The sequence below is a fragment of the Oncorhynchus nerka genome, linkage group LG16 (assembly GCF_034236695.1).
Source record: "Oncorhynchus nerka isolate Pitt River linkage group LG16, Oner_Uvic_2.0, whole genome shotgun sequence".
NCBI lineage: Eukaryota > Metazoa > Chordata > Actinopteri > Salmoniformes > Salmonidae > Oncorhynchus > Oncorhynchus nerka.
Window position 1 is genome coordinate 35857737 of NC_088411.1, and position 19105 is coordinate 35876841.

Genomic DNA, 19105 nt, shown 5'->3' on the forward strand with positions numbered 1-19105 from the left:
TGCTTTTGACTGAAGCTGACTTGTACCTTGGTGGCCATCATGAGCTGCAGCCAGTGGCGGTCCCTGATGGCCGGGTTCTGCAGTTCTCCCACGGCGCGCAGTGACGTCATCATGTTCTTCACCATGCTGTCCAATCCGGTAAAGGCATCCCAGGCTCTCATCTCCTTGTCCAGCCCCTTGATGTCCTTGGCGTACTTCTTGGTGTCCATATCCATCTCATCAACGTTGATGTCCTTCCACAGGGTGGTCTTCCAGTCATCCATGTTCCCGCTCACCTGCAGCCACAACAAGCACACAGTCACTCACTGTCCGTCAATCTATTGAATCAGTCAGTGATTATCTAACCATTGACTCAGGTCAGCATAAGATCAGAGTAGAGAATACAAACAAGATGAATAAAAAAACATCTATTAACCAGTGACACTATTGCATGCATCCAGATTTTTTCCCCCATTAGGTTTATGCCTTTTTTTTAAACACCAGTATGTATGCCTGTGAGCTGTGGTCTTACCAGCAGGATCATGTCCCAGAGTTCTTTGAGCAGGACGATCTCCTTGCGGCAGGTTTTGAGCTGTTTGTAGTCGGGAACATTCACCTCAAACAGACCGGCCGAGTCTGACAGGCCCTCCATCTCTTCCTCCAAGCCCATGATATCCATCTGAATCTGTGGTTACCCACCGGATTGGAAGGTTTAGGGTTTATACTCAAAACAGATCTTAAATTAGATCCACAAAACATTTTGAACTACTCACATCATCGAGAGCCCCGTGTGGGTTTTCAAAAGAGAATTGGAAGAAGGGCTGCTGTCTGAACTTCTCTCTAAACTCATACTGTTTGATCTGTGGACACACAGGACACACAGCTTCACACCATGCCGATACAGTAACTCTCTCTTCGTCCGTCGTCTCTATGTGATTTATATAGATGTAGCTACATATACGGATGTGTTAAAAATTACCTCAAATTGCTGGCATTTCCTTCGGACGATGTTGACTTCATGTGCTTGCAATGGAGCCAAGTTCTGTTTGACTTGGAGGGACGTCTTTTTCACATTATTCCAGTGCTCTGGAAGATCCTAAACAAAGACACATCCTTTCATGTTTAAAGGCTAAATAAAGCTCAGCTTCTTGTTTTGTTATTGAGCAAGGGAAACCCATGCAGTAAAGAGGTTCTGCCCTTGCTTAAAGAGCTGCTATAAAACAATATCTCTAGTGATCCTAGATCTGTAGTAAGGTGCCACTTTTACCTGGAGTCAGATCTGTGTGTCGCCTACCTGTAGCTGAGCATGGACCTCGTCAGGCAGCTCCTCTCCAAAGTCTTTGAGGAACTGGATGGTTTCCTTGAGAGGGGAGAACATGGTGTCTGTGGCTGCCTGTCTGTCTTTCATCCTCATCAGGTGACCCATGACCCCCACCAGGCCCTGGTAATCCCCTTCCTCCACGGTCTTGGTCAGCCCATCCTTCACCTCCTTGATGAAGCCGTCCAGGTCCCTCAGGCTAGGAGAACACACACACACACACACACACACAAACACACGCAGACAAAGATGCGCTCACACACACACCCACACAGCAGCAGCAGACAATTAACAGTTGAAGAAAGTCTTCATCCTACCAATGAATCCCATTCTGAAGGTCTTTAACGCAACACCCAGCAGTACTATTGTCCTGTCACTGTTGGTCTGTACCTGTTGGTGACTCGGTCTATGAGGAACTGTTTGAACATGAGGCTCCAACGTTTGATGGTGTTGAGCAGGGCATGTTTGAAGGGACGGATGTCAATCTGGAGCCAGTGCTGCAGCACCTGGGAGTTCTCCAAGTTGCTCACCTCCTTGTACAGTTTCTCATACGTATCGATCTGTAGGGGAACACACACAGCACTCATTGGGACCAACCCTGGAGAACCTAACACTCCTACATCAGTGGAGGCTGCTGAGGGGAGGACGGCTCATAAAAATGTCCAGAACAGAGTAAATAGAATGGCATCATACACATGGAAACCATGTGTTTGATGTATTGATATCATTCCAATCATTCCACTCCAGCCATTACTACAAGCCCGTTCTCCCCAATTAAGGTGCCACCAACCTCCTATGTCCTACATAAATTGCTAAGAGTCCCTACTGTGTTTTAGGGGGTGCATCCTAAACGGCACACTATTCCCTAAAGAGTGCATTACTTTTGACCGGAGTCCTATGGGAATAGGGTGTCATTTGGGATGCAGCCAGGAACTTTTTTCTGTACCTCTTCCTTGAAATCTTTCAGTGTGGGGGGGTTTTTGGGCACGCTGTCCTCTCCGTGCGCCTCAATCTCCTCGGGGGAAAGAACTTTGCCGTAGAGGAGGAACTGCTCCATGAAGTCATCCCTGTCATCCTGCCACAGGTAGGCGTATTTATAGAGCACGTCCCGGTACTCCTGGGCCTCTTTCATGGCCCCAACCACCTGGTTCAACACATTCTCACGCATGTCTGACAGCTCTGACATCTCATCCAACTCCACCTTGAGGGACACATGGGAGAAACATACAAAGACACACACCATAGTTTACACAGGGTATGATGGTTCAAAATGGGACACACACATAGGTAACATTCAATCTCACACACACACACAGGGTTGTACTCACATCGTAGCATGTTTTGTTGGTCATTGATATCCGAGGAACTAGTTCAGCAACTTGGTACACATCATGGATGAGACTCTCGACCAGGTCGTAAAAGCCATCAGATATGCCATAGACCAAAGACGGGTAGAACGATGTGTCTCCATCCTCCAATTCAAAACGCACCTCAAACAGTGGGTTTATACTCGACTGCAAGTCAACACAACACGCCAGTTAGTAGCACATCAAGGGATTTAACACGACTGATATCTGTGAGGGTTTGTCTCCGAGATGAATTATACCTTGGCGAGCATGTTACTAGCAAGGAACTTGAGAGACACATTGACGACTTTGTAGAACCCGTCTAGGACTTTGTCATCAATGTAGTCGACGTAGGCCATCCACGAGTAAGTGCTCTCATCTGCTCCAAACAGCTTCTTATTCTCCTACAGACACCAGATACACAGACTCTTCAGCATGGCACACTTATCAAACATTGACTTTACAAAACATTAAGAACACCTGCTCTTTCCATGACATAGACTGACCAGGTGAAAACTATGATTCCTTTTTGATGTCACCTGTTAAATCCACTTCAAACAGTGTAGATGAAGGGAAGAAAACCATTTAAAGAACCATTTTAAGCCTTAAGAAACTTGAGACATGGATTGTGCATATGTGCCATTCAGAGGGTGAATGTGCAAGACAAAATATTTAAGTGCCTTTGAACGAGATGTGGTAGTAGGTGCCAGGCACACCGGTTTGTGTCAAGAACTGCAACTCTGCTGATACACTCTCTTGTGTGTATCAAGAATGGTCCACCACCCAAAGGACATCCAGTCAACTTGACACAACTGTGGGAAGCATTGGAGTCAACATGGGCCAGCATCCCTGTGGAACGCTTTCGACACCTTGTAGAGCCCATGCCCCGATGAACTGAGGCTGTTCTGAGGGCAAAAGGGCTGGTGCAACTCAATAGAAGGTGTTCTTAATGTTTTGTACACTCAGTGTACTGAACTCTCCCATAGTGTACTTATTCACTGTTTGTTACATACTGTATGTAGTAGTTGTTTCTTTACCTGTGTCAGTTGGTGGAGTTTCTCGCCAGACTCTTTGATGGCAGCGTACTTCTTGTTAAGGGCTGCTTGTCTTCCATCCAGGTCCAGCAGAGAGTCCTTATTGTCCTTCCTCTCAAACATGGGGCTCACAGACCACTCCTGTCATTCACATCACAATACAACCATCACATCTTCCCTCCAGTGGTACAGTACAGAGGGGAAAGCAGGGGTGTATCAGATAGATGGTCCTAACCTCCATGATTATGTGCATGGCCTCCACGTTGGTCTTAGCCTGGTTGATTCTGCTCTCAAAGTCATGCAAGTTGTCTCTCATCTGCTGGATGTACTCCCACACACCTGGCACACACATAAGTGACCATTATGACCATACAGTGCCTTGCGAAAGTATTCGGCCCCCTTGAATTTTGCGACCTTTTGCCACATTTCAGGCTTCAAACATAAAGATATAAAACTGTATTTTTTTGTGAAGAATCAACAACAAGTGGGACACAATCATGAAGTGGAACGATATTTATTGGATATTTCAAACTTTTTTAACAAATCAAAAACTGAAAAATTGGGCGTGCAAAATTATTCTTTACTTTCAGTGCAGCAAACTCTCTCCAGAAGTTCAGTGAGGATCTCTGAATGATCCAATGTTGACCTAAATGACTAATGATGATAAATACAATCCACCTGTGTGTAATCAAGTCTCCGTATAAATGCACCTGCACTGTGATAGTCTCAGAGGTCCGTTAAAAGCGCAGAGAGCATCATGAAGAACAAGGAACACACCAGGCAGGTCCGAGATACTGTTGTGAAGAAGTTTAAAGCCGGATTTAGATACAAAAAGATTTCCCAAGCTTTAAACATCCCAAGGAGCACTGTGCAAGCGATAATATTGAAATGGAAGGAGTATCAGACCACTGCAAATCTACCAAGACCTGGCCGTCCCTCTAAACTTTCAGCTCATACAAGGAGAAGACTGATCAGAGATGCAGCCAAGAGGCCCATAATCACTCTGGATGAACTGCAGAGATCTACAGCTGAGGTGGGAGACTCTGTCCATAGGACAACAATCAGTCGTATATTGCACAAATCTGGCCTTTATGGAAGAGTGGCAAGAAGAAAGCCATTTCTTAAAGATATCCATAAAAAGTGTCGTTTAAAGTTTGCCACAAGCCACCTGGGAGACACACCAAACATGTGGAAGAAGGTGCTCTGGTCAATGCAAAACGTTATGTTTGGCGTAAAAGCAACACAGCTCATCACCCTGAACACACCATCCCCACTGTCAAACATGGTGGTGGCAGCATCATGGTTTGGGCCTGCTTTTCTTCAGCAGGGACAGGGAAGATGGTTAAAATTGATGGGAAGATGGATGGAGCCAAATACAGGACCATTCTGGAAGAAAACCTGATGGAGTCTGCAAAAGACCTGAGACTGGGACGGAGATTTGTCTTCCAACAAGACAATGATCCAAAACATAAAGCAAAATCTACAATGGAATGGTTCAAAAATAAACATATCCAGGTGTTAGAATGGCCAAGTCAAAGTCCAGACCTGAATCCAATCGAGAATCTGTGGAAAGAACTGAAAACTGCTGTTCACAAATGCTCTCCATCCAACCTCACTGAGCTCGAGCTGTTTTGCAAGGAGGAATGGGAAAAAATTTCAGTCTCTCGATGTGCAAAACTGATAGAGACATACCCCAAGCGACTTACAGCAGTAATCGCAGCAAAAGGTGGCCCTACAAAGTATTAACTTAAGGGGGCTGAATCATTTTGCACGCCCAATTTTTCAGTTTTTGATTTGTTAAAAAAGTTTGAAATATCCAATAAATGTCGTTCCACTTCATGATTGTGTCCCACTTGTTGTTGATTCTTCACAAAAAAATACAGTTTTATATCTTTATGTTTGAAACCTGAAATGTGGCAAAAGGTCGCAAAGTTCAAGGGGACCGAATACTTTCGCAAGGCACTGTATGTTATGAATATGACTAGTAATGTTGTGTTCATCAGCCTTCAGTCCAGTACCTTCCCCATGCCAGCTCAGAGTGCTCTCAGCCAGGGCCAGTTTCTCATCGATGCCCTTCAGCTCCTCCTCAAGCAGTGGAAACTCCACTGGCAGGACGGTGGCTAGGATCTGTGGATGACAGATACCACCTCAGAAGGTTTTTACATTGAGTTTGTGTCTTTCAGTTGCAGTTTTAGAATTAAAACTCCACTCCTTGTATGTTAACCAAACATACATATATTCATCCATCTGTCTATGCCCTGCCTTCCAGTGTCCTGTCCTGTACCTGGTTGTACCAGGAGACGATGAGGTCCAGGTTGCCCACGTATTTCCTGAAGGTCTCACTCTGGGAAAAGACTTCAGCAGCGCTGGGAGGCACATCCTGCTGGCCCTGGATGGTCAGATACTTCACCTCCCTCAGAACGGCCACCAGCTGCAGCGAGATAAACATGTTACTCCTTTCACACCTCACAGACCAGACACACAGAGATATGGCTAACTCTAGCATAGTCTGTTTAGTCTACAGAAAGTGTCAAGACAGAGTGTGTGTTTGGAGAGAGTGTGTGTGTGTGTGTGTGTGTTTAGAGGGCGTTTTCCAGCAAGACCTGCTTGTTGAAGTTGACACTGAGGACGTTGTTCTTGGTGTTGCGTAGAAGCAGAGGCTGCTCCAGGTTGAACTGGCAGTCAGTGCCGACCCGGGATGTCCACTCTGTGTACACGCTCACACAGTACTGGTGCAGCAGCCCCATCATCTCTTCATACTTCTGGAACACCAGCCTGGCCTCATCCGTGTCCATACACCTGGATACAACACAACACACAGGACTGTTAGCCTCCAATACACACTGACAGCAACTGTCTGCAAGGCCATTTTAATGCATTTCATTTCAACATGCGTATTCATAGAAAAAAAGTTCAAAGGTGAGGAGTCTCAGATGCTTTGTGCATAGTTAACCAGGACACTGACAGTAGTGTATACTAGAGTATGAGTGGCGGACCATACTACAGCACGTACGGGTGGTGGATAGCCTTGAAGTTCTTCATGGGGATCTGGATGCGGTCTTGTACCTCCCTGGCCCAATTGAGTTGCCCGGCAACGTGGGGCATGTTTTTGGCAATGGGCGGGACGCCTTTACATGTCTCCACGGCTGCCATCTGGGCGTCGTACACCAGCTTGGTGTGGTCCAGCTCTGAGCTGAACATTTCCACCAGCTCCTTGTACTTAGAACAGATCTGGTTCTGGATGTGAGGGCGCTCCAGGATGAAGCCAAACATGTCCAACATCTACATGCAGGAGGAAATGGAAGGGGGTTTTGAAGAGTGACTTTCACTACTGTACATACTTTAGGTTTCAGAACACCTTACATTAGACTGACCTTGACAGCAGACTCTGTGGAGGCACAGTCATCAAAAGCCTGGCACAGGATGGTGCCTAACCGTCTCTCAAAGTCCAAGATCTGGTCCTGGAACTTCCTGAAGTTCTCATCAAAGCTCTGAGGGAGAGGGAAAGAGGAGCAACTCTGATTCCCTAGTAGTGCACTACTCTGAACATCACAGCTGGCTCTGCATCTGACATTACACCTTACTCCCTAGTAGTGCACTTCTCTGAACAACACAGCTGGCTCTGCGTCTGACATTACACCTTACTCCCTAGTAGTGCACTTCTCTGAACAACACAGCTGGCTCTGCGTCTGACATTACACCTTACTCCCTAGTAGTGCACTACTCAGAACCACACAGCTGGCTCTGCGTCTGACATTACACCTTACTCCCTAGTAGTGCACTACTCAGAACAACACAGCTGGCTTTGCGTCTGACATTACACCTTACTCCCTAGTAGTGCACTTCTCTGAATAACACAGCTGGCTCTGCGTCTGACATTACACCTTACTCCCTAGTTGTACACTACTCAGAACAACACAGCTGGCTCTGCGTCTGACATTACACCTTACTCCCTAGTAGTGCACTTCTCTGAACAACACAGCTGGCTCTGCGTCTGACATTACACCTTACTCCCTAGTACTGCACTTCTCTGAACAACACAGCTGGCTTTGCGTCTGACATTACACCTTACTCCCTAGTAGTGCACATCTCTGAACAACACAGCTGGCTCTGCATCTGACATTACACCTTACTCCCTAGTAGTGCACTTCTCTGAACAACACAGCTGGCTCTGCGTCTGACATTACACCTTACTCCCTAGTAGTGCACTTCTCTGAATAACACAGCTGGCTCTGCGTCTGACATTACACCTTACTCCCTAGTTGTGCACTACTCAGAACAACACAGCTGGCTCTGCATCTGACATTACACCTTACTCCCTAGTAGTGCACTTCTCTGAACAACACAGCTGGCTCTGCATCTGACATTACACCTTACTCCCTAGTAGTGCACTTCTCTGAACAACACAGCTGGCTCTGCGTCTGACATTACACCTTACTCCCTAGTAGTGCACTTCTCTGAACAACACAGCTGGCTCTGCATCTGACATTACACCTTACTCCCTAGTAGTGCACTACTCAGAACAACACAGCTGGCTCTGCGTCTGACATTACACCTTACTCCCTAGTAGTGCACTTCTCTGAACAACACAGCTGGCTCTGCGTCTGACATTACACCTTACTCCCTAGTAGGTTGGTTACCTTGTTGCCTGTGTCGATGGCGTCGTATTTGCACTCTGCGAATATTTTGATGAGATCAAGGAACTCCTCGTAGATGCTGAAGACCATGTTTCCCAGGGCGCTGCCTCGGACCCCCTGGATGTCCACCTTCTCCAGCTTTAGCAGCTCCACTGACACCGCATACACCTCCTACCAGACGCAGATTAGCCCAGTGTGTGTGTGTGTGTGTGTGTGTGTGTGTGTGTGTGTGTGTGTGTGTGTGTGTGTGTGTGTGTACCTCTATGGTCTGTAGACGCTGCAGGAAGGCATCCAGCCTGGTAAACACCAGGTGTGAAGGGAAATCCCAGTTCTTTGAGTTTCCATTCTAGACATAAATGTACAGAGATAATTGACTTTAGTCATAGAGTTGTAACACTTGAAGGTTTGATGAAATGTTGCCTTGAGTGTTGTAAAATAGGTGAGAGTGTAAAAATGTATACTGACTTTGAAGTATTTGTCCATGTCGACTTTGCACTGATTGTAAGTCTCTCTTAGGGTCACCAAGGTGACAATGCTCATCCTGATGTTTCCCAGAATCTCGTCGATCTCCCCCATAAGGCCCTTCATCACCTCCTCTGGACCCAGGAAGTTCCTTGTCTGCAGCACACAGGAGGACAGTCTCCAAAATATGAATGTATGTAGCAGTTTCTTTACTAGGTGAAATGTGTTTTTGTAGTAGGGGCTAGGTCTGAGAAGTGTCTAGGGAAGGGGGCTAGGGGGTAAGTATATTCTGATTGGAGTTATTAAAAAGACATTGAAAAGACATGCACTTTGAAAAAACATCACTGACAATTACCATATCAATGAAGAGGTTGCAGATTTCTTGGAGGATGACAATGATCCTAGCAGGGTGGCTGTAGTGCTCAGAGTTAGCCCAGGTTAGACACACTGTGTGCATCACAGCTCCCACGTAGGTTGGCAGCTGCAAATAGGACAGAGGGAAAAGGTGTAAAGTGAAGGTTTAAAGATAATTATCTGAATTAATAGGATGGACACATGAAGCTGTTTTCACCTGTGAGTACTCCAACTGTTCAATCTCATCAAGTATCTTCTGCAGTGGCTTCAGATAAAGAACAATATCCCGCGCTTCCGTCCGACCTACAATGGAGGAGGGTGGCATAACATCAAATACATGCAGGTCCACGACCATTTGTGTTCAAACAGGGTAATCTGAGTTAGTGAAAACATTGTTTAACCTTCATTGACATCCCTGTAGATACTCTTCAGTGCTGGCCAGTAGGTACTTGATGCTTTTTCAACAATTTCTGCCATCTTGCGCACTTTTGGCTCCATCAACTTCAGAAAAAAGAAAGGACCATGACCAATTTACCTATCAGTATGCACACTCCTGATACCTGCAGCGCAGCTCGAGTTAGGGCTAGATTCAATCAGATTGACATCCACATAGCGTTGTTTTGGCAGTGTCGGAACTGCATTAGAGCTGTCAAATCCACAAGCGACCTGTTGCGTTACTTTATCACGGACACTGCCATTGGATGCAACTAAACCACACAGACTATAATCCGATAAAGCCCACGCAGCCGCATTAGAAGTTCATGCAGCTGCGTTACAAATTCAAACACTCAAATTAGACTGATTGCCATAAATCCTCCATCCAAATTAACATGAAAACATGCATTAGCCTAACATCAATGGTTTGACATTGCAGAGTCATTATTGCTAACATTGATAGAGCCTACGACTTCTACTAGCACCGTTTAGAAGTTGTAAACGCAGTATGTATAATAAGGAAGGGAGTCGTTTGTGACACACAGGAACAGCAACTCATCAATATGTCAGCTCATACCTAGCCCAGAATGTACTCTTATGAAGCCAAATGTATTTTTTTTTATTTTAACAGGTAAGTTGACTGAGAATACATTCTCATTTACAGCAACAACCTGGGGAATAGTTACGAAGGAGATGAATGAGCCAATTGTAAGCTTGGGATGGTTAGATGACTGTGATGGTATGACAGCCAGATTGTGAATTTAGCCAGGACACCAGGGTTAACACCCCTACTTTTACAATAAGTGCCATGGGATCTTTAATAAGCACAGACAGTCAGGACACCTGTTCAACAACCCCTCCAAAATACAGCACACTACACAGGGAAATTGCTTTTTTTTTATTTTTTTTTTTTATAACAGAGTGTCTCCTACTGGCCCTCCAACACCACTTCTAGCAACATCTGGTCTCCCATCCAGGGACCAACCCTGCTTAGCTTCAGAAGCAAGTCAGCAGTGGGATGCAGGGTGGTATGCTGCTGGCTAAAGTTACCGTTTCTCCTTAAGGTCCAAGGACAAGAGAACGACTGATAATCAGCCGGGCCGATATTGGCCTTTTCTAGTCTATCGGCCTTTCTCTATCGGCTAAGCCGATAGTCCCTCTACATAGCGAAATTGTTGCTATGCCAGCTGCCACTCACCACCTGCACAATGCAGAGGACTGTCTAGCTGGAAAAATATGCAGCAGCAAGCTAGATCATTATCCAACAGAAAGGTGCAGTATTGAGAACTGGATGAATTGACAGTGACCAAAATCGACCAGCCGCAATCGTATCTGTAAATTGACAATTGATAGTCGGATTAGATGATTGTCATAATAGGGAAATAATAAAGTGTTTTAAAATGCCTAAATAAAGGTTGTCAATAAGGTTAGCTACCGAAGAATATTCCTACATGTTTATGGACCAAGAACAGTGTGTGTGTGTTCTCACTTCTCAAACTATGGGCAGATTTCAGTCATTCAGACAGAACGTGCATCATTGTTTTAACTTTTTTCCTACTCTCGCTCTCCTTGTTAAATATTATTCACATTTGTGGCTTTACGCCATTGAGCTAGTTCTCATAGTAGCAGTAAACAGCAGCAAGTGATATGAGAAGCAAGTATATGAGCGATGGGGAGATGTGAAAGGGAGCGGAGATACAGCCTTGCTCTATTCAATCGTAGCAGTAGGATCAAGTTACAACCCCGCCCATTTCTTGACAGCTGAACTAGCCAATTGAATTGTTTCTAATTTCGAGAGTCCCGTCCTGTTCAGCCGCCCACTATCGCTGTCCTTCCATTGAAAGTGAATGACACCACCAAAACATCTGCTATGTAGTGATGGGGAGTCGACTCCAAAATAATAAATTCTTCGACTCCTTGCCCGCCGACTCCAGCGGGTGAGAGAGGGGATCGGTGCAGGTGACAGACAGTCAGAACCGTGCGCATAGGCTATATCTTGGTAATCTGTATATCTCGCAACGTCTTGTCTTGCAATGCCTCGTAAATTGACTAAAAGTATATACCAGGCTATGAATGAGTATGGCTAAGCTATTATTCATTGTGCCAGCGAATTGAAGTTGAACGTCGCCAAATGCATCAGTTTAATTATGCCTAAATGTGCACAAAAAAAGTATTTTTCCTAAAGCTTATTTAATGAAACCCTGGCTGCTTGTTGATGTCCTAGGTCAGGGTTCTCCAACCCTGTTCCTGGAGAGCTACCTTCCTGTAGGTTTTCAGAAGCTCATGTCAGCAGGATGTGGACATTGTTATTAGGAAGGATATCTACCATGGATCGCTAAAATAATGATTATGATCACACCATCAATTTACAGTGGCAAGAAAAAGTATGTGAACCCTTTGGAATTACCTGGATTTCAGCATAAATTGGTCATAAAATGTTATCTGGTCTTCATCTAAGTCACAACAATAGACAAACACAGTGTGCTTAAACTAATAACACACAAACAATTATACGTTTTCATGTCTTTATTGAACACACTGTGTAAACATTCAACCAGCGTCTCTAGTAATACCTGTCTGAATAGGGCTATAACATGGCAAAGAATAGGCTTATCAGCGTAGAGTGCAACGTCTGCACTGGGATCCTGCGCACAGCAGAAATATCTCTGAACTATTCTAGTTCCTAGACATCACCTTCTAAATTCAAACCTAATAGGCATTTTATAGGCTAAGTTGATGAGCAAGTGGGCGGCATCATGCTCATGTCAGTCCTCTAGAACGTAGATGTAGTCTTCCTAGTACGACTCTGCAATAATGAGGTGATGTGTACATGTGTGCGCATCTGCTTCAGAATGTTTTGGGAGTCGAGCAAGAGTTGACTCCTTTACTCCAACCGTAGGAGTTGGAGTCGAGCAAGAGTCGACTCCTTCAACTACGACCACAGGAGTCGGAGTCGAGCAAGAGTCGACTCCTTTTACTCCAATCACAGGAGTCGGAGTCGAGCAAGAGTTGACTCCTTTTACTCCAACGACAGGAGTCGGAGTCATCTCCACGAATCCTGGAGTTGTGCACCATTACTGCTATGCAGCTGTCAGCCAACACTGGTTAACACTGGTTATTACTGGCTATCCAGACTCCTTTCTCCGACTAAACGCTACGCCACACCCACGGACGTTAGTTTCTTCTCCGCAATGAGTCTATATCTGAGTACCTACCCAAACCTTCACCGAATGCGAGCACATTCGGGGCCGTCTGATCGGTACAGAAAACGATGGGTTGGGAGAGAGAACACAAGTGGGTAAAGTGGTGGTTTGAAAATGTGTCATTGGCTTTGATACTCTGATCGGTTAGAGACAATACAATCGCTTATGACAATACAAACGCCCCCCGTCACCACAAACAACTTCAATGATGGCAGTCTCACACTAAAGTATGTAGAGAATGTCAGATCAGGGGAATAATTTAGTGTGAGTCATCAGGCTAGATTAGTTTTTGATTTGATTGAATCCTGACCTGCTAATGCAGGTCCCCTTTCGCTGTCAATTCAACACCACCTATTGTTGGCCTAACCCAATCAGAACCATGGACAGCTCCTAGCACTGACAGCGCACAAAGACACACGTTTCAAACAACAATATCATCTTTCATATTGTAAAATAGGGTACCTGTGCATAAATACACTCCAGGTTCACGAGTCTGTTGTTCCAGAAATCAAACTCCACTCTGGGCAGTGGGTTCAGTCCATCCAGGATCGGCTGGGCAGAGTCTTTACTAAGAACCTCTGTCACCTGGTGAGTCCAGTCGATTATCACCGTCTCAAAGGCATGCATCAACTTACTGTCAATGGAGCAAGAGAGCCTGCATTGGGGGAAAGGAGACAATGCACTGTTTATTTTCAACGGTCAATGTGTTATGCGATTTGAGACATTAGGGGAGGTGACAGTTTAATACCGGTAGGTGTATTCTGAATCTTCAAGAGCATCTGCGTTTGCTGGTAATGGCAGGAATGTTCTGCCTTTGATTTGACCTCCAACGACGAACACTTCATTCTTCAGTTTGTGTGCATGGTGAGACACATCATCTGAAACCACCCTGGGCCAGCATCTGGTGTTGTCTTTGTTGGTGTGTAGAGGGTAAGCAATCTGGAGAAACACTTGTTAAATTTATGAGCGACCGTTTAATTTATCAATAGCTACAACCAGTCCCTTGAGTACCAGCACCTCAAATGTTCTACCTACTGCTTGAGCTCCTATTCCTCTTGTAGCTAGAATATTAGCTCAAAAATATTGTGCAGCTCCTGCACCTACAGTGGAAGTCTACATACGTCTACATACACCTTAGCCAAATACACTTATACTCAGTTTTTCACAATTTCTGACATTTAATCCTAGTAAAAATTCCCTGTTTTAGGTCAGTTAGGATCAGCACTTTATTTTAAGAATGTGAAATGTCAGAATAATAGTAGAGAGAATGATTTATTTCAGCTTTTATATCTTTCATGACATTCCCAGTGGGTCAGAAGTTTATATACACTCAATTAGTATTTGGTAGCATTGCCTTTAAATTGTTTAATGTTTCGGGTAGCCTTACACAATAAATTGGGTGAATTTTTTCCCATTCCTCCTGACAGAGCTGGTGTAACTGAGTCAGGTTTTTTAGGCCTCCTTGCTCACACACGCTTCTTCAGTTCTGCCCACAAATTTTCTATAGGATTGAGGTAAAGGCTTTGTCCTTAAGCCATGGTGTTTATACTTGCGTACTATTGTTTGTACAGATGAATATGGTACCTTCAGATGTTTGGAAATTGCTCCCAAGGATGAACCAGACTTGTGGAGGTCTACAATTTTTTAAACGAGGTCTTGGCTGATTTCTTTTGATTTTCCCATGATGTCAAGCAGAGGCAGTGAGTTTTTTAAATATTTTTTTAACCTTTATTTAACTAGGCAAGTCAGTTAAGAACCATTTATTATTTGCAATAACAACCTAGGAACAGTTTGTTCAGGCAAACTGGTAAGGCAAACTGCCTTGTTCAGGGGCAGAACGACAGATTTTTACCTTGTCAGCTCAGGGATGTGATCTTGCAACTATTTTGGTTACTCGTCCAACGCTCTAACCACTAGGCTACCTGCCACACAGCTAGCCTAGCTTGAAGGTAGGCCTTGAAATACATCCACTGGTACACCGCCAATTGACTCAAATTATGTCAGAAGCTTCTAAAGCCATGACATAATTTCTGTAATTTTTCAAGCTGTTTAAAAGCGCAGTCAATTTAGTGTATGTAAACTTCTGACCCACTGGAATTGTGATACAGTGAATTATAAATTAAATAACCTGTAAACAATTGTTGGAAAAATTACTTGTGTGATGATGTCCTAACCGACTTGCCAAAACTATAGTTTGTTAACAAGAAATTTGTGGAGTGGTTGAAAAACGAGTTAATGACTCCTACCTAAGTGTATGTAAACTTCCGACTTCAACTGTACCGTTAAATATAAACCGCCACATACACTTGCAACAAATAGCCAAACCAAAAACTGCCGACAAAAATGCTTGCTGCTACTAAAATCAGTGAAATGTAGGCTAAACTGAGAACAGATTGAAGAGCAGAAATCTCAATTTGCAAGCAAGTCGCAGAAATGAAAAACGCGAAGGGGGAGAATTCTGTCAGGGGGGGTTCGGCACCAACACCAGCACCTATTTCAGTCCAAGTCAAGCATTAGCTTGTGGACTAGTTGACATTGGGCTAGCTAGGCGGCTTGCCCTAACATTACTCACCCCCTCAATTGCGCCGATTGTAGCGTCCACTGGGGAATTCGCGACGTCTCCAATAAATACATTCTTTATATTGTCTTTTGTAATAACTTCTTTATCTTTCTTGATAAAATATACAGCTTTGTTTTTAATTGTTTGCGGAAACTCAAGGCTGCAAACAAGTTGGGATGCAGCATTTAGAGAAATAACAAGGCTATTGATGTCGGATTTTTCAATGAAGTTGCCGATCAAAGCTCGGGTTTCCTCCCCGGCAATAAACTTCTGCCATTTGTCAGGTTTCAACTTTAGCGCCTTTAAAGTCACGTTCTGTAAAAACACGATCCTCTGATCTTCTCCCTCCATGTTATCATACAGTTTGACAGCCAGTCAACTACTTGCTAGCTATTCCTTAATGTTCAGTGTACGTTAATCTTACCAGCTAACGTTAGCTACCAAGCTAAACTACAACTGACAAAACGTTGGAAATCAAATGTGAAATACGTTCCTCGTGCTCAGAGTTCACCCATTCCTAACGGTTTTTGTTTGGACTGTCAATCAGCGCTAAAGGCTCGAGCTATTGAATGTGGACCCTATCATTGCTGTGCCTATAGGTGGATCTCTATGGCTGTCTCCAATTTCTGTCTTGTGTGGTTAAATCCAATGGCAAAACATCTCTAAAGTTGTGTGTTAACTTCACCTATCAAGTCAAATATTAAACAAAGAAAGCAAATATGAGATTTGTTAAATCTGAGATCTGGTTAACTGAAATCAAATAAACAAAAATATGATGGCATAAAGAGGCACAAACCTTTATGATACAAAAACAACTTTACAAGAAATTATATGTATTATTGATAAACAAACAAACAAATAATTCAAGCTTGATTTACATTTCATAAACAGTGCATTGTGAACAAAAATTACTGATTAATTTATCTGTCAATGAAAAACAAGAACACAGCCCTCCAAATGGGTCATTGATGACAGAAATGCATCTTATAAGACAACACATTTGTAACAGACAGCATACAACTGTATAATAACACTGAAAGGTCTTTATAAAAATTATCCTTCTCTGCAAACTTACTGCTTCTGCAAAAGTACTCATCACAATATCAGAAGAGACAGAATATTTCAACCTGAGTAGTGATATATTACGATCCTTTGTTTCCCTCTCCCCTTCTTGATTTCTTTCTCCCCTCCCTCCATACCACCTCCTTCCACATGACTGTGCAGTTGTAGTAACAGAGGTATCAAAACAAGAAACTAAATTAAGAGCAGAACTAACACAGTGATGGCATAACAAGGCTTTCGGCCGAGACAGTATTTTTTTTAAACTATTGTGCCGACTCAGCTCCCATATCTCACCCCCCGGATCACTGACACAGGCCAATGTCCCGGAAACTTTTAACAAAACAACAAAGTATCATCTCGACCCGTAAGGGGAGAAGGAGAGAGCGAGAGAGGAAACAGTGGTGGTTTGTTATGGGAACCATTCAGAAAGAGATGATGCTCTGTAGTAATGACAGCACTATGAGAAGAGGTTTATGTAAAAAGAGGTTATTGGCACCTTTCTCTGTTCATTTTATATCAAAGCAAAGTATTGCATGATGTAACTTCCTGTAGAGGGCGCTGAAGGAGGTCCAATCCTCTCTGCATCCTGATCTCCATCCTAAACCCGTGCCCCTTCAAAATCGTTCCCCTCCAGTGTTTTTGTCTCTGAAGAATGCAACATGTAATCAATATGATGACAGCTTCCACCTTTCAGATTGTGGGGACATTCTCCTTTCTTATGTACATAATTCTATAGTTCCTTTAGTAATTCCTTTAGTTCAGGTCCAGACACTGGGCTATAGAGTAGAGTGAGGTCTGCTGCTCCTGCTGAAGTGCTGGAGCCTGGGCCTTTCTACGGGCTAGTCAGAGCCGACACCTTCTTCTTCCGGGCTGCCACCATCTCATAGAAGGGGTCCCTGCTGATGGCTTTTCTACAGAGAAGAGGGGGGAGAGCAATATTGATTTTACATTTGGCTTGGGACTAGAACAGGATCGTACATATCAAGAACAGGACAGGATGGAAATAAGAGAAGGGTTGTGTCCCAAATATCTCTCCTTTCTCCCAAAGTGTGCACTTGTTCACTTTCCTTCATGGATATGAAAGGATATTACTGGTATAAGTCCCCCTAGCCCATGTCTACACCAATCCAATGCTTTTAAACTTGTGCGGTGTAGTGAATGTGTGTACACTTCAGAAAGAAGAAGAGGTTATTTGGACAGCCAAGATCTCACTTGATGCTGGTGATCCATTCTTCCTTCTCCTCTGCTGTGGGGGCGGAGATTCGATAGAAGGTGTGGTTACCCTCGACAACACGTCCGTCAGCCTCGGTCTTACACGCCTTGATCACCTGATCCCTGTGGTCCGGGATGAACAGCTCAAAACAGTTCTGAGAGAGAGCGAGAGAGAAGGGGGAGGGTGTGACAGAGGCTTCTAAAAGGAAACAGGTAGAGTGACAGGAGAACGAGCACAGGAAAAGAGAGAGGGAGAGAGAGTAACTTACTGGTTTCTTAGAGTCGTCCACCTCTCTAATACTAAGATTCTCCAGAGGGATGATACCCCTAGGCTCCTTATCCTGGAGGGAGAGAAGGCTATAGCTCATAATTGATACAAAGAAAGCAATGGAGAAAAAGCATGACAGAAAAAGAAAAACTCACAGTAGTGTACTCAAAGTAGTACAGGCAGTTGTCTGTGAGGATGAACCATCGTCTCTTCCACGTCTTCACACGCCCTCCTGAGGGGGTTAAAGGTCAGTTCAATCAGGATTCATAGAAGCTAAATGCAAAGATTAAAGTTGCCCCTAGGCACTCCAGACAGACGGCAGCACAGACATCAGCCAGTACCAGGCAGGAGCCTATGGGCGTGTTCCAGGTCATCTTTAATGCAGTCATGCTTCTCAGAAGGCACATCATGACGACAACAAAGTCGACCATGAACACAATGCATTAGATGGCATGTTGATTGGATGGTAGGGTTCCGTTTAGAGGTTGATAACTTTAGACCTCACAGCATGAGTAACACAGAACAGATCAATCACATCTGGCCAACAATTAAACACCATTTCATTCTTTATAATGAAATCATAGTTAACAGTAGATTTTAATTGGACAGAGCGGTGGGCAGTAGGGAAACAGCACCCTGAAGCAAAGCACATACAGGCTGGGGAGGGTAAAGTTTACAATCCAGACATATATTTACATACCTCCTGGAGACCAAAATCACCCAAACAAAACAAATGAAGAAAAAATACAAAAAGAAACTACATTAATCCATTAATATTTCTACTAATTTTATACCATAATTAGGCTCTATTCTATACTGAACAAAAATATTAAGACGGAACATGCAACAATTTCAACGATTTTACTGAGTTAAAGTTCATATAATGAAATCAGACAATTTAAATCAAATGTATTAGGCCGTAATCTATGGATTTCACATGACTGGATATGGGCGCAGCCCTGGGTGGGCCAGGACCAGCCAATCAGTATGAGTTTCTCTCCACAAAAGGGCTTTATTACAGACATAAATACTCCTCAGTTCATCAGCTGTCCGGGTGGCTGGTCTCAGACAATCACACAGGGGAAGAAGCCGGATGTGGAGGTCCTGGCTGGCGTGGTTACACGCTGTTTAATTGCTGTTACATGCTGTTTAATCAGCTTCTTTACATGCCACACCTGTCTGGTGGATGGATTATCTTGGCAAAGGAGAAATGCTCACTAACAGGGATATTAACA

The 19105-nt window shown here is 44.0% G+C and overlaps 2 protein-coding genes across 6 annotated transcripts in view; both read right to left on the minus strand.

Moving 5' to 3' along the window:
- LOC115144436 (dynein axonemal heavy chain 17) overlaps nucleotides 1-16062 on the minus strand; it is an 89178-nt gene extending 73116 nt beyond the window's left edge. The window contains exons 1-25 of the mRNA XM_065002321.1: nucleotides 15341-16062; nucleotides 13517-13707; nucleotides 13231-13423; nucleotides 9532-9631; nucleotides 9348-9433; nucleotides 9132-9257; nucleotides 8780-8932; nucleotides 8574-8660; nucleotides 8318-8485; nucleotides 7052-7168; nucleotides 6691-6959; nucleotides 6281-6476; nucleotides 5962-6108; nucleotides 5696-5804; nucleotides 3913-4016; nucleotides 3681-3818; nucleotides 2904-3047; nucleotides 2626-2811; nucleotides 2244-2498; nucleotides 1688-1857; nucleotides 1274-1496; nucleotides 959-1075; nucleotides 753-839; nucleotides 512-664; nucleotides 21-275 (exon numbers count right to left, since the gene is read on the minus strand). Of these exons, the coding sequence (XP_064858393.1) occupies nucleotides 21-275; nucleotides 512-664; nucleotides 753-839; nucleotides 959-1075; nucleotides 1274-1496; nucleotides 1688-1857; nucleotides 2244-2498; nucleotides 2626-2811; nucleotides 2904-3047; nucleotides 3681-3818; nucleotides 3913-4016; nucleotides 5696-5804; nucleotides 5962-6108; nucleotides 6281-6476; nucleotides 6691-6959; nucleotides 7052-7168; nucleotides 8318-8485; nucleotides 8574-8660; nucleotides 8780-8932; nucleotides 9132-9257; nucleotides 9348-9433; nucleotides 9532-9631; nucleotides 13231-13423; nucleotides 13517-13707; nucleotides 15341-15679 (4113 nt within the window). The 5' untranslated portion in view covers nucleotides 15680-16062. The remainder of the gene's footprint in view (nucleotides 1-20; nucleotides 276-511; nucleotides 665-752; nucleotides 840-958; nucleotides 1076-1273; nucleotides 1497-1687; nucleotides 1858-2243; nucleotides 2499-2625; nucleotides 2812-2903; nucleotides 3048-3680; nucleotides 3819-3912; nucleotides 4017-5695; nucleotides 5805-5961; nucleotides 6109-6280; nucleotides 6477-6690; nucleotides 6960-7051; nucleotides 7169-8317; nucleotides 8486-8573; nucleotides 8661-8779; nucleotides 8933-9131; nucleotides 9258-9347; nucleotides 9434-9531; nucleotides 9632-13230; nucleotides 13424-13516; nucleotides 13708-15340) is intronic.
- A 42-nt stretch (nucleotides 16063-16104) lies between these two features.
- Nucleotides 16105-19105, minus strand: part of LOC115144438 (cytohesin-1-like) — a 64060-nt gene continuing 61059 nt past the window's right edge. For 3 of the 5 annotated variants that reach the window (XM_065002657.1, XM_065002656.1, XM_065002655.1), the window contains 4 exons: nucleotides 18026-18104; nucleotides 17872-17943; nucleotides 17603-17757; nucleotides 16105-17301 (listed from right to left, as the gene is read on the minus strand). In XM_065002657.1, coding sequence (XP_064858729.1) covers nucleotides 17223-17301; nucleotides 17603-17757; nucleotides 17872-17943; nucleotides 18026-18104 — 385 coding nt within the window. In that variant the 3' untranslated portion in view covers nucleotides 16105-17222. The remainder of the gene's footprint in view (nucleotides 17302-17602; nucleotides 17758-17871; nucleotides 17944-18025; nucleotides 18105-19105) is intronic. The other 2 variants (XM_065002658.1, XM_029685488.2) reach the window with 1 other exon arrangement.